General features: G+C 41.1%; 1 protein-coding gene across 2 annotated transcripts in view; it reads right to left on the bottom strand.

Moving 5' to 3' along the window:
- Positions 1-15,281, bottom strand: part of Usp6nl (USP6 N-terminal like) — a 128,071-nt gene that overhangs the window by 13,583 nt on the left and 99,207 nt on the right. For both annotated transcript variants that reach the window (XM_034510019.2, XM_076939451.1), the window contains 7 exons: positions 11,822-11,931; positions 10,291-10,339; positions 9,355-9,475; positions 6,503-6,597; positions 5,853-5,918; positions 5,667-5,766; positions 3,006-3,158 (listed from right to left, as the gene is read on the bottom strand). In XM_034510019.2, coding sequence (XP_034365910.1) covers positions 3,006-3,158; positions 5,667-5,766; positions 5,853-5,918; positions 6,503-6,597; positions 9,355-9,475; positions 10,291-10,339; positions 11,822-11,931 — 694 coding nt within the window. The remainder of the gene's footprint in view (positions 1-3,005; positions 3,159-5,666; positions 5,767-5,852; positions 5,919-6,502; positions 6,598-9,354; positions 9,476-10,290; positions 10,340-11,821; positions 11,932-15,281) is intronic.

Consider the following 15,281-nt stretch of genomic DNA (forward strand, 5'->3'; position numbering starts at 1 on the left):
GAGGCTGAAAATATGGCTCAGCAGGTAAACACTGGGTGCTCTTGCAAGAGACCAATGTCTGATTCCCAGCACCCATGTAGCAGCTCACAACTGTCTGTAACTCAGCTTCAGAGTACCCAGTGTCCTCTCAGGACCCTCTAAGCACAAGTGGTGTGGGGATACACATGCAGCAAAGCACCCACCCACATAAGCAGTTTAAAGGGTGGGTATGACACGGAAGCGTTTTGATGCAATGTTATTTCATACCACATGTATTCCATGTCATCATGACAACTCAGAAAGGAAAACAACGGAGTCCATGGTGCAGGAACATTCTGAAAACGAATACTGCCACAGTAAAAAATACTAAGGGAAAGATCATTGTTCTAAAGATGCAGGGTGATCTCACCACGTTCTACCATAACTGCCAATGTGACAGGAGCAAGATCTAGCCAGTGCTTCCTCTCCTAGTCACCCACCCTCTCCTTTTATCTTCCAGACATATTCTCCTCACCTTCCTAGTGAAAATATACTACAAACTATCACTGCCACTCATATGAAATTAGGAGCACAACTCTAGTTACTTTTATGGGAAGTAAACGGGAAAGTGCCGCATAGGTCACATATGGGACACATAGTGGCATTCTGAACAACATTAGTTGCTAATTAGGTGGTAAGCAGTTATCATCATGATCTATTATCCAGGTCTCAAACTTTACGTCACCATGCATTTGTGAGTTTTATGTTTTTTCTTCTTTATGTGTATCTCTTATTCGGAAGTGCCTTAAACTCAATATAGGCGAGTCATTTAGAAACAAATGCGACAATAGGGGAAGTATAGTAACTGCTGCTGTAAATGCACTTCCTGCTCTGAGGAGAATTAGTGGAAAATAGGCATCATTACACTGAACAGGGAGGCCGACCTCACTCAGCAAAGGCCACAGTTTCCCAAGGCCCATGCTCAACTCAATCGCCACTGTGAGGAGGTACGTTCCTGTCAATTCCAGTGACTCTAGGACTTGTGCTGATTAAAGCCCTCGGTCTTCCTTAGGGGAAGCAACTCTTCATGAATGTAATTCTGCTTCCTTTCTTACAAGAACATCAAATGAGGCGCATGATCAGGAAATGCCAAACCCAGTTAGCATGAATAACTGATTCTGCTTTTCATCTATCATCCACAGCGTCTCCTTTCCTGACCCCTTTCCACACCATCTATTAGAGCAACAGTCAAAGAGAAAATGGCAAAAATGAATTAACTTCCAGAACATGATATTCTGGTCAAGTAGTATGCAGTCAGAACTTAAAATTTAAAAAAGGCTGCTACTCTAACCTTTCTAGGTTCCCTTATCTATCCTCTCACCTCTCACTGGCCCTGTGATGTCCCCATGGATCCCATACCTACCTCTGTAAGTGTCCCTTTTACATTCACTAACTAAAACTTATGTACATCCTGTCTCTCCTATCTGTTCTCCCAAAGTAAAAACAAACAAACAAACAAACAAACAAACAAACAAAAAAAAACTTTTCTTTTCAGGTCTTAAATCTACAGCAAAGTTCCCAGCAGGAAGCCTACTAGGTGGAGCTGTATACACATTCCTTATCTCCACACAGAGGCCTGCACAGAGTTGGGAATGGCTGGACTTGGTTTTGGTGATGCCTTTGCTGGGCCTGGGCCTTTACATGTAAGCCCCTTCTCCTCATTTACATGAGGGTTTTACTTCTCCACTATTGTACCCAGTTTCCCAAAACAAGATGATCAGTATAAAGTATTTGTTATTTGCCTCTTCAAATTAGTTATTGTTTGTCAATCAAATTTCTAAGTTTCAGTTTTAATAAAGCTACATTTAATCAACATGCTTACATGTGAAAGAAAAGAAGATGTGGGTTATCAGATAAAAATTTCTGTGACGGGCACAAACCATCTTCCTGTGAATTACTGGCCAGCAGAGCCCTAGAACCACCCACAGGGGTACAGGCTGCTAGCATTCCTCTTGGGCGACCACCATAACGAGATGGTAAGACCCTGTTGTTAAAGATACTTCAGTACCAGGACACAAAGAATCAACCTTGATTTACCGAGAAAGTATCTTTCTTTTAGAGTTTATTTAATGCCAGAAGGCATTGTGCAGGCTACTGGGGAGAGAAGGCAAACATGGTCTCACCCAGCACTGAACTCTGTGGGCTACAATCCTAGCCTGCCTGGCTAAATGTACTACTGTTACAACAGTGTCATGGCAGATACAGGAGTAGCCAACCACTTTCTGATTAGGTGTGATTCCTGTTGCACAGATGATTTCACGCCTGGATCTATAAATCTGGTCAAAAGCCTATGACTACCAAGGTTATCAGCCCTAGGGGCAAACCTATTGTTTTGGTTTTCTTGTTTTTTATTTTTGCTAAATGATCATGTTGTCAATCACCTTTTAAATTTTATACCACAGATCTGTGTTGCTCTTAGCTTTGGTCATAGAAGACACTTTTGTAGCCAAAATCCCAATATAGATGCAGGAAGGGCCCCAAGGTCCCACCCTTGGCAGAGGAGTTACCAGCAGCTGATGGTGGCTGAAGTAGAGAGAATCACCATCCTTTGGGGATACAGCTGCTGGTAGGTTGTCCCCTCCCCCACACCCAAGGATGATCCTACACATCTATAAACATTAATATATATAATATATTAATATAATTTATATATATTATAACATCTATAAACATATAAACATTGATGCACCGGGAGATAAGTAATAACTTTTTAGAAAGACTCCAATCTGGGGAGGAGGTCAGAGTGGGCACTGGAGGGAAGGAGGGAGGTGACAATGGTAGATGGATCTGATCAAGTACATCATGCAAATGCATAACATTTTCAAGTGTTCTTTAAAAAGAAAGCAAATCCTCTAGTAGCTGGTAAGACACTAATTGATATTATGTTATCAACAAGTGTAATGCTTGTTTTAACAACAACCGAGTCACGGTTAGCAGAGTCATGCCCTCGGATCTAGAGTTTGATGAGAGGTACAGGGCATTCTTACCAGGTTCTGGGAGATCTAACTTTGCCCGCTTTAGCTCTGCCATAGAAACCTGAAGTTGCTCTATCACAAAATCATCCTCGAAGAAAAAATCCTTGGCGAGAGTCTCCTGAAGAAATTCTACAAGTTCTTCCATAGACAACTTCATTAGATGTTCTAAGAAAGGATGAGAAAAAGGCAAATGCCGGTCAGCAGTTCTATTAAGGCTGAAAGAAGATATACTTTGAGTACAGTATGTTTTTAAAGAGGGTATTAAAAAGCACACACACACACACACACACACACACACACCCCTTACATTTCACATTGTTAACATCATTAAAACTCAGTAGGATAATATTTTGACATTAGAAAAACCAGGCTGATGTTATTAGGAGAAGAAAGGCGTACATTGCCGAATACTTTCTCTTTGGTTTAAGAGTAACCATGTCTCGGCACTAACAGTTACCTACAGCGAGAGCGCCTGGCCGTCAATAAACATTTATTTATCTCATTTACTGGCTGGAGCTCTAACTCAGACTGACAAGTCTTCTTTACTCTCCACACTTAAGTGTTAGAAATTTTCCCTCAAAACCAACTATTAACCTTATTTGTATCACTACTACTGAGAAAATTAGTTTTAATAGGGAAAAATCAAACTACAGTCAGAAAAGAGAAAGGAGACAACCACTAAGATGGCACTGCCGATACCTTACAAGAAGTGTCATGTTCATGGCTGTCCACAGGCATCCACTCACAACACAAATTACAGTCTGGGCTCACCTTCCCTCTTTTATTGAAAAGCAAGTAAATGTTCTTTCTCAGCTACTATAACAGTGATATAACTGTTTGCTTAGTTCAATCATGAGCTTTTACACCTGGTTCCAATTTTCCCATTGAGGACTGTGTGATGAATCTCCAGTGATACTAGTTTTAAAGCAATCAGGAAGACATAGAGAAAAAAAAAATCTTTGGCTAGGTTCAGCTATTAAGTACCCAGAGAGAGACTTGGGTTTTTGTTTTGTTTTTTTTTGTGTTTTTGTTTTTTGTTTTTTTTTTTAAAAAAACAAACTACAAAATAATGTAGTGTAAAACCTCATGGCAAACCACACAGTGTTTTGGTGCAGGTTCCCCACTGTGGAATGGCTATTCAACGTGACTATTAAATCTATCACAAAGCATACTTATTTTTGTGAGGAAATCACTTAAAATCTACTTTTAGTATCGTTCAGCTATGTTGTACATAACTAACTGTGCTCACTAATCCACACTAATCCACACAGTACACCTCCAAAATTTATTCTGTCACTGAGTGAAACTCCGTAGCAACCTCTGTGGCCCCTGCTCCTCAACACTTATTTCTTCATCTGGTGATGCAGAAAACCCACCGAACATCTAAGAACTTTGCTTCTTAAACAAGAAACAGACAGAACAGCAGGCAGGAATTTTTTCACAGCTTATACAGTTTAATGATTTACTGGCAAGTAAAGTAATTGCTATGCTCAAAATCCAAGGGGTATGGAGTCATATTAAGTGAAGTAATTTAAGGAGATGAAAGCTATAAAGACACAACACCCCACTTTTTTTGCTTTTAGGGACCATTAAATTATTATCTAATTAAGATATACTTTTTTTTTAGTATATTTTGATCTATTTATAATCTACATCAAGAGTAGTGATGTGAAGAAGGGAAAGGAGAAGAGAAGGAGAAAGAGGCTTTCACCCAGCACCGACACACCCGGACTCGAGGAGGAACTGTGTGGCCAATGCTTTGTGTTGGTGTGTTAGCCTGTGTGCCAGCCATAAGCACATTTCTGACATCTTCCCTGGAAAGTCATAGACACTGACGTCTCATCACAGGGGAAGTGCGGCTACTGAGCCTCTAATGTGCTTACTGTGTCCAAGTCAGGGACCAGGCAGTCTCAAGAACAGCACTGAGTGTGGCCAGGAACAGCAAGAACACAAAGTGTAGACTTGACAATGCCCTCAACTCCCAATGCTGAACAAACCACTGAAGAATGACATATGAGGGTAGGGAACACAGTAAGTGTGGAGGACACACAACATTAAGTTCTCGGCTACCTATGAGCCACACCTCTATAGAGCTACAAGAAAAGTCACAAGGCTTACGTTTCCTGGCTTTTGAGGTTCCCACAGAGCCCGGGAACTACTCCAACTCACGACTAAAAGGTCTTTGGTTTTTGTTTAGAAAACCTGCATTTATGCAGGGAGAGACTAAATGCATCTGCCCCTGCTGCTCCAGAGGTCATGACACTCAAGTCCTATGGAGGGCTTGAACCTGATGTTCTTTCTGTTAGAGAAATAAACAGTAACGGACATTTTCCCTGCCCACTCACCTAGGAGACTCAGATCCGGTAAAAGAATGAGGGTTCCAGTGGAAACCAACACTCAAGAAGAATATTCTCAGTGACACCAAACCCAACATGCTAGTGTTTGGGTGAAGGCGGAACAGGCACCAGGAGTGAGGAGCCCAAGGCCTTCTCTGATGTAGCTCCTTGTCCTGAGAGAGAAGCAGGAGTTCCCTGCTGACTCTCAAGAAAAATCTGAAGACTAGTAGGTTTCAAAAATGCTAAAACCACAGCATGAGGTAGAGGAAGCCCAAGCTAGTCAGAACTAAAATAAGCCTTGATTTTATAAAGTCTTTTAAGCCAAATATCTCCTTACTTTTGTGTAGTTTCAAGATTGTGTAAGACATGGCAGTAAGAACTCGCTCTCCTTCAAAGATATAGATGTCCCATATTCTGAGGTTCAGCCTGAAGGGAGTCTGCAGGAGAGACAAAGCAGGGCAGTGTGAGTCAGGGCTTCCTCTCACTGGTGCTTTCATAGCTGAGGTTTACAGACAGTACTTACTCGGTCAAGGAAACACTGAAAAAACCATTTCATTGTGTAAAAACTTGTGTAGATTTCTTGAGAATCCTAAAAAAACAAAGACCTCATAATTTTTGAGTTGTAGCAAACAAAATAGCAACAGTACAGGGAAGGCCACTGGAGGCTACAGTCAAAGGTCACAGGGCCTTCTCACACAGACACTTTCAATTTTTCTCTGCTTTTTTATTTAATCCCCAAATTTAACTTATAAGAATCATCACAAAACTTGTGTCACCATAATAAGATTGTAACTTTTTACAGTGAACTAGTTTTTTTTTTTTTTTTTTTTTTTAACAGTTAACTGCTTCATTGCACCATATTTTATAGTAAAGCATGCACTTGTTCCACAAGGACTCAGTTTTGTAATTCTTATAATGCTTTTGTACAAACTTAAAACCTTCAAAACAATGGAGAAATCACACTTGTGAAAATGTTATTCCTAGTCCTATCCGCTTCACAGAAGTCTTCTGAATCTGTGATTGCGACTGTGGTGGCCCATCACTGCTACATTCTACAAATCTGCTGTTCTTCCAGCAACTGCCTGCTCACAAGCATACAGTGAGCTAACAGGAACAGGGCACCCAGGCGAGATTTACTGACTGCACCTTCCCTCAGTGTGAGCAGCTACCTACCAAGTGCTGCTTAAGTTTGGACAAAAATTTGTTCAGAATTTTCTCATGATGTTCTTGAAATCTCAAGAGTTTAGGAAAGCCTTGGACAAAAAAACCTAGAACACAAACAAAAAAACAGCCCTTCAGAGACATTACCAACAAACCCCCAACTTAAAAAGGTAACACACTGCATTTGTAGCTAGGAAAACGAAGAGCATCCATATCGACCTCAGCCTTTGTCTCCTCATCATGGAAATGATTTTGTATGAACTTTGGGTAGTAAGACTTTTAGTTAGTACTTCTTTGCTAACTACCATCTTCACTTAGTAAAACTGTTAGAGGAAAACATACTTCTAAATTAGAAAAAAAAAAAAAAACCAGTATCAGCAAAAAACAACAGAAACAGAATCTACTTCTCAAACAGCCTGTTTCCAGCGCTGCCCATCTATCTCCTAAGCTGTTCCATCTTGACAGCCAGTCTGCGCTTCTCTTACCATCAGCTAACACATGCAGGCACTGTAAGTTATCCCAAAACTTACATAAAACACACTGTGATCTGGAGGGTTTCTAGGAATTAACCGTAAATGGTAAATTGGTACTAATTTGCGTATTTAGCTCACTGAATTTATAACTATTTTTATTCTTAAGTTCCTTTTCAGATATTTATATAATCCATTTCAAGAACATACATTCAGTGGACTTTGTTTCGGCAATTAGTACTTTCAAACTGGTTTCTAAGCATATCTCGGGGATTTTAATAGACATCTTTTGATTTTCTAAGAAACCAGGGAAACGTGTCATACACATTCTCCTTGGATATTCATTATTGACAAGAGCTTATAAAAATTAAGCTGTCTTTTCAATTTAATGAAGACTATTTTGCTTTAATTTAGTTTTGCATATTTGTTTAATCTGAGAGTTCATAAATTATTCCACACCACATGTGACTTAAAAACCAATGGTTTTCTAAGTATACCAGAAAATGTAATGAAATATCCTAATACACTTAATTAGTAAATTTTTTTCTAACAAAAACCCTTAACAAAATGCATATACAGTTCTGTAAAGTGAAACTTGATACTGGCTAATAAAAGTACACAAAATTCACACTTGTCATTTAATGGAAGTAAAAAAAACAAAACAAAAACAATGGTGGCTTCCAGTGTAGGTCAGGAACCCAGGGAGTACGTCAACAAAACACTGCATCTACAACTTGTTTTCAGTTTTGAAGATGTGTGTAAAAATCTCTAAAGATTCTGTCCTTCACTTAGTAATAAGTTCTTACAGTAAAATGATTTTATTTAAAAATCTTTATCTCTCCATTGGAGCCACTTTCATGGTCAATTTGATAGCAATGGGAGATAGAAAAATTTCAAGAAAAATCTGATTTTTAAAAAAGTCAATGCACTTCAGCAAGAACCAGCTTAACCATGCTACAATTACCTGACATCTGCACTTTGTAGGGACCCCCTGGCCTCAGTATTTTAGATTACTCTCTATCCACTTCTAGATAGATTCCATAAATTCACAAGTGCTACACTTTCAACCCGAAAACACAGAGAGCAGAGGTAGACTTCAGTCACACTGCACAGGTCTACGGACGAGTTCTCTATCAATATGAAGTTATCCACAGAGAGCCTAAACCCCACTGTGAGGACAAACAACAGGACTGTACAGTCAACGCTGCTTAAAGGTAGGCTGGTGACAGTGACTGGTGAAGCCACGTCAGCAAGGTTTCAAAGAAAATCCCGTTCTCTGAAATCGGATGAAAACATCACCATCCAATGACCCTATCATGGAAATAGGAGACGCTCACACGAGAAGGCCAGATAAAGGCTAAGATGAGCTTTAGTCAAGGTGTCCTTCTTAAACCCGCAGCTCAGGAGATGGCAACACATGCCTTTCTTACAGGTTAGCCTGTTGCATTTACTGTATAATACAACTATGGAGGACCCTCATTTTGAAATATTTAAATGGGCATTCCTGTGATAGGTCCCCCACTGTACTGAGCATATACACTCACAGAGTGGGTGTAAGTGGTTCACTGTTAGAGTAACTAACACTGTCTTGTTTAACCAGCACCGTGCACTGACTTGAGGGCCTTGCACAGGCTGGACAGGTGCTCCACCACTGAGGGAGACCCTCAGCCAGTCAGGCTGTCGTAAGTCTGCTGTTACCATACAGACAGCGTGTGAAAGAAGACTCAGCACCCTGCGCTAAGTATGTGAGCAAAACCCACACTCATCCCTGTGACAAGCTGCAGAGTGCAAACTCTGAAATAAAGTTTAGTGCATCCTCTTGGCAAACATAAGGAAAGGGCCATTAACTCAGCCTGCCAATTGGAAAACAAAAATTATGTGTTTTGTGAAGTACTAAATAATCAAGAGCTCTAAACATGTTATTAGTCTTTTCCTTAAATGGAATGAAATGTGCAACTCGAAGGACTGAAAACCACACCTGAAATATAAAACTACTTAATTATTATGCTCCTTTAAATCCCTAAGTTTCGTTCCCTGATCAATATTCTTTAAGGAAGTTATATAACAAAGCATCCAGCAGTTTACCTTTCATTCTTCCTAAAATAGATTGTCCTAACTTCTTCCAAACCTAAATTAATTTCTTTTGACAGAGAGTAAATGAAGAAAAGAATTTTAAAATGCCAGAAATAGTTTAGGGGAAAAGACAAAGAAATCCAATGTGAATAGAAAAGCTTAATAAAGAAAACTGAGAGAAAAAATTAGCAATTCTCAAAACCCCAAACTATGAGTGACTGCTGATTAACACAGTGAGACCAGGGGTCAGCATTGCCACACTTACCTTACAGGACAGTGTGTGTTCTCTTGCTTACTTACAGGTATGTAAGGCTTTCTTACCGTGCAGAGCATGCTTGGGGCCTGAGAAGAGCTTCACCAGGGCCCAGAAGGCGTCTTCCTCATTCATGTACATAAGGAGCAGGGCTGTGATCTGGCTCATCCCTTGGCAGTAGCCGACTTCCTAAGAACAATGAGAACAGACTGGGGGCTTTAAGATTCAGTTCCATGAACACAGACATGGGAATGGTTCATCTATAAAATACCAGAAAATGCTTAGATGCATTACTGGACAATTCTAGAGATAACTGTTGCAATAGCTACAACATCAGGCCATATACAAAATAAAACAGGGCTCAAGAGTAAACAGGTGTGGGGAAAACCTCCAAGCTACATTTAAACATGTTGTGTGTTTGATACTGCCATACAGCATGGAAAGACGGCCAATACTTGCTCCACTGAGTTAGTTCTCAGATGCTGGCAAATCCTCCCCACTCCCGCTTTCGTGTCCTGTCACCTGTGCTTCTGAAGCTATAAGGTTCAGTTTTAGTCCACTCCTTGTAGACCTCCAACAGGTGACAAGCTAGATTACTAGAACATTAACTGTCAGGACCAACAGAGCCACCAGGCCACCAGGCCACTGCTCCTACCCAGACATGCTTCAAAAAAGAAAACCAAAGAGCAAAAAAAATGTAATAAAACAAAACACTCTGTGGGGAGAAAAAGTGAAGCTCACTGGCATCCTGGGGTGGTACCTAGGTTTTTCTACTTCCAAACAGCTCTGAGGCCCTGGCATCAACACGGGAGCTATAGGAACACCAGCGCTAACAGGCACTCTGGAGGCCATCGGGCATGAAGAACTGGGCCTCCAGGTGCCTTGTTAGGTAGAGGGCCAGGAAGAATGTCTAGTTCCCTAGAATCAAAGTCAAGGATGAGGCCGGCAGGGCCCAGCTTACTGTATTCTAGATAGAGTAAGCAGGCGGCCGTGGACTGACTTACCGTATTGTAGATAGAATAAGCAGCAAGGACGTGGAATAAGGACTGTTGCCTAGACAAATAAAAATTTACATTAAGCAGAATTTAGTTCTTTTTAAATTTAGTTGAGTTTTAAAATTATAAACTTAAAAAAACAAGGTTGACAAGCCAGGCAGTGGTGGTACACTCCTTTAATCCCAGCACTCAGGAGGCACAGGCAGGTGGCTGTGTTTGAGGCCAGCCTGGTCTACAAAAGGAGTTGCAAGACAGCCAAAGCTACACAGAGAAGGAGAGACCTTGTCTCAGAAAACTTAAAACAAACAAAGAAAAACAAAACAAAACCCAGGTCGACTAAAAACAAACAATCCAGGTAAAATTACTATTGTGTTTTTTTGTTTTGTTTTGTTTTTTTTAAAAAGGCATCCTAAGCTCAAATTGAACCAGAATGGTCAAGAGTTTAAATCTGAGGCTGTTATCACACATTCAGACGGAAACCTTCATATGGAGAGCGAGCACCACGGCCTCGAGGAGCTTCTTAAGCCCATTGCCTTCTTTCACTTGGCTGTCTTACTCTGAAACCATGGTGGGAAACAGACCATGGACGGCTTCAGGAGACTCTAACAGCAGCAGCTGGGGACAGAAAGGCAGCCTGGAAAGCCCTCCCAGGAAGTGAGCACCCTCTGCCTAGACTGATGATCAGCGGGGTGAAGCAGGGACCTGCCCCTCACCACACTCCTAACAACTCACTGCTACAGTTTGCCTTCTGGTTTTTGCCACTTCAATCTTCACTGACTCAGAGACCTTACTTCTAGCAGAATGGGCCTGCTGGTGCATGTCTATACTCCTACCACTCGGGAGGACCACAAGTTCTAAGCCACCCTGGGCTATACAGTGAGACCTTGTCTTAAACAACAAAACAAAACAAAACAAAACAAAGCAGGAAAAAATGAAAAAGCAGAATGACCCATAGGGAGACACAGCAGTCATTCGGTCTTGATGGAAATGACACCACCACCCAACTGTTTGGGGTCCTTATGGCACTTTTGGGATCAGCAGGCAAAAGAGGTGACTACACCATCACTTCATCCTGATTAGTAGGAGGAGGTGAATGCTACTACCCAAAACACACACACACACACACACAATCACACACACAATCACACACACAATCACACACACAATCACACACACAATCACACACACAATCACACACACAATCACACACACAATCACACACACAATCACACACACAATCACACACACAATCACATCTGGGATAAGGGGAATATTTTAGAAACTTCTTAGTATAAAATAAGTCCATACAATGGCCCCTTACCAATTTTATAGCATGTACTATGTCACTGTTTTGAAATGTTAAATGAAATTAGACCCCAGTTTCAGTCAACATAAACTCAAATGATCTGCAAAAACCTTCAGGACCTAAAAATAGATTATAATCCAAACAAGGCATTGGAAAAGCACAGTTTACCTAGAAGACTGTAATACAGACCATTACACATGTTATTCACATCTTGTAATATTAAGGGGTACTTACTTAACGCCATATCTGTCTCTAAACATGATGTGGTCCCTGAATGTGCGGTTCACGTCAAGGTCTATCTGTCTGATATCAGGTGAACAACCCCGTGCTCTGTGTTTTAATTTCTGAAGAAGAAAAAGAAAAAAAGGTTTATGAAAACCAATTGCTAGACATCAACAATAAGTAATAACATAATCCTCATTAAGACCTTTTTTCATTTATATATTAGCAGGCAAAGAAAGATCTAACTAAGCAATATAAACAGACATACAAAAACCCGTTCTTCCTTTCAAAGCCCTCTCCCTCCCTCCCTCCCTCCCTCCCTTCCTCTCTCCTTCCCACCCTTTCTCTTCGTGGGATCAATGGTGAGATTTAGGGCGGGAGCTTGCAGAGCCTTCAGGATTACAATGGTGAGCCACACACTCTGTGAGGAATTCCTTTTCTCTCTGGCTATTTTCTTTCCTTGAAGTCAGTGACTGCGTGGTTTTCTTCACTTTCTCCATCCTCACAGGGAACTCAACAGTAAGTCTGAAGTACATTGTAGAACTCAGGACAGCCTAGCAAACACTGGCCAATTTCTTTTCTTCATGTCTTGGTTTTATTGAGCCTTAGCTGTCCTTGAACTCACTACATAGACAAGGCTGGACTTGAACTCACAGAGCTCTGCCTGCCTCTGTCTCCCAAATGCTGGAATAAAAAACATGCACCACCAAGCCTGGCCTAGTGGCCAACTTTCTCCCAGAGCAGCCAGGCATGCTTCTGCCAGGGTGGCTGGTTCTCGGGGCTCCTCCCTCTGGCGTTAGGGCTTCCTTTGCCATGTGCTGACCTTCCCTTCACTCTGCTCTGAGCTCGGGTCCCTGATTCCAGGGTCTGACATTTCCCCTTTCTTGGTATATGGCCTGGCCCTGGAGGACTGCATTCTCCAACAGATGCTGTAAATGGCACACAGAGGTAAAGGTTTGGACTCCTTGACTGTCTGGTGACTTACACTTTAAATGACTGAAGCTGAGAATTCTAGAATGAAAGTATCCTTGCTCACAGGCACTGCTTTACAGCCCTGGCCTCGGTGCTGCCACTGGAATTCTCATTCTCTCTGTGAGGTTTCTTCCTCTCTGGAAGTTGGTGGGAGCACTCTCCATGTCTAAAAGTTGGCGGGAGCACTCTCCATGTCTGAAAGTTGGTGGGAGCACTCTCCATGTCTGAAAGTTGGTGGGAGTACTCTCCATGTCTGGAAGCTGGTGGGAGTACTCTCCATGTCTGGAAGCTGGTGGGAGCACTCTCCATGGCTGGAGTTGATGGGAGCACTCTTCATGTCTGGAAGCTGGTGGGAGCACTTTCCATGTCTGGAAGCTGGTGGGAGCACTCTCCATGTCTGGAAGCTGGTGGGAGCACTCTCCATGTCTGGAAGCTGGTGGGAGCACTCTCCATGTCTGGAAGCTGGTGGGAGCACTCTCCATGTCTGGAAGTTGCCCATCTTCTGATTTGTGTTTATTCTCATCTAGACTTGGGCACTTTCAACCTTATAACTCATTTCTTATCTCTACAAAACTGTCTTTAATAACTGGTAATTCCTTTATCAATTCCTTCCTCCCCGCCTGCCCTGATTCCATTCCTCTTCTGGAGCTTGGTTATTACAGTGTGGGATCTCCAAAGCAATCAGCTCATTTTCTTGATTTTTCTCTATTAGTACTCATAATCTATGCTTTTAAATTTTATTTTCTGAAAAATTTCTTCAATTGTTATTTTCAATTAAGTTTTTAGTCCTAATATATTTTTATATTCTTAAGTTCTTTGTTGTTATAGAATGCTGCTTTTTATAGCTTCCTATACTTGTTTTATGGATGCAATATTGATTTCATTTCTCTGAAGATATTAACAATCTTTTAGGTTTTCTTCTTCTATAATCTTTTTTCTACAAGTGTATTTTTCTATTTGTTTTTACTCATCTCCAATTTAAGTCCCTTCCTCAAATGACTACTAATATTTTGTTATCAGCTTTTACTCGAAAGTAAGACATTAAACAAAATTGCATGCCCTGCTGGGCTTCCCAACAGTGATGTCACCATAGAGTGGGGATGTAGCAGGCCAGTTGAAGCGTGGCCATGGGACTCTAGTGTTGACCTTCTTGTACTGTCACATTTCCTAGACAATCTCCTCCCAGCTCTTGTTGGGACCACAGGCATTTGATAGATAGTGTTCTTGGGTGAAAACTAACTGTTCGGAATGTCTGGTCTTATGCTCCCCTGCCTGTACAGCTAGGACAGCTGCTGCTTCACCTTCTCCCAGAAAGAGACCTGCAGCCCTGGTCCTGGGTGGGGAGGAAACATGGGGCCTCTGCCTGTTTCTCCCACAGACTTCCAACCACCAGTGTCCAGCTTTACTGTTCCTTGCAGAGGTGCATGCAGGTGGCAGCTACCAAGTCCTGAGGAGGCATAAGATATATAACCCATGCTTCTCCAATCTCCTGCCGCCAGCACAGGACTCAGGTTTGTGTGTTTACTACATGCCTGTCTGCACTCTGCACTTCAAATGGAAGCGGGTGTTATTTATCCTGGTTTTCTGTTCCTTAAAGGTTTGCCTTTCAAAACTCTCCTGTCAGTCTGGTGGAATCCCCCTTTCAGGGGGAAGGACGCTAAAGCATGACTGTTTCCATTGCCCATCTTTAGCCAAAATGATGATTAACATTTACAACTTACAGTTAGTTACCTATGCTTAAGTATAAATAACCATCCAGAGAAACATGTTCATATGGATTCATTTATCATATACTGAAAATATAGATTGTGACTAAAATCAACTCCAATAAATAAATAAATAAATATAAAACATGACTTTGACCCCCTGAGTTAAGAAGAAAAAAGTAGAGTAAAGCCATGTATATATGTCTAGAATAACATGGGACTGCCGTGTATGTATATACATGTTGTGTTGTCAGTGTGTTTTGAGGTGCCACCTTCTACAGCTTTGTGAAATACTACAATGGGCTAGGGAGTATAGCCCAGTGGGATAACACACACACACACACACACACACACACACACACACACACATGAGAGGACTCAAGTTTTTTCCTCAGTAGTATAAAATACCCCAAAGAAAACATGAATAGCCACAGTATGTTTGAGGGTTTTGAAGCTATACAAACAGTAATCTGTATATATTTGTTTTCTAAAATATCTTTTATTGTTAAGGAAACGGTCAAGTACAGAGGCCTTGCTTATTCTAAAGGCCTCCTAGTAAAAACTGAGATATCAAAACATAGGAAGAAAATGTTTTAAGACATGACAAAAAATGTCTTAAAATAATATTTAGCTAGAGAAAAGAAGACCCAAACATATCTATAAAACTGTCTTTTCTCAGACATGAAAATCACAACAAAGACCTTACGACAGAAGCAAGGTCCAGATAAGTAGATAAAAATTTACAGGGCAGAAATATCATTCATGTTTTCAAATGTTTACAATCTAATGCACAA

The sequence above is a fragment of the Arvicanthis niloticus genome, chromosome 8 (assembly GCF_011762505.2).
Source record: "Arvicanthis niloticus isolate mArvNil1 chromosome 8, mArvNil1.pat.X, whole genome shotgun sequence".
NCBI lineage: Eukaryota > Metazoa > Chordata > Mammalia > Rodentia > Muridae > Arvicanthis > Arvicanthis niloticus.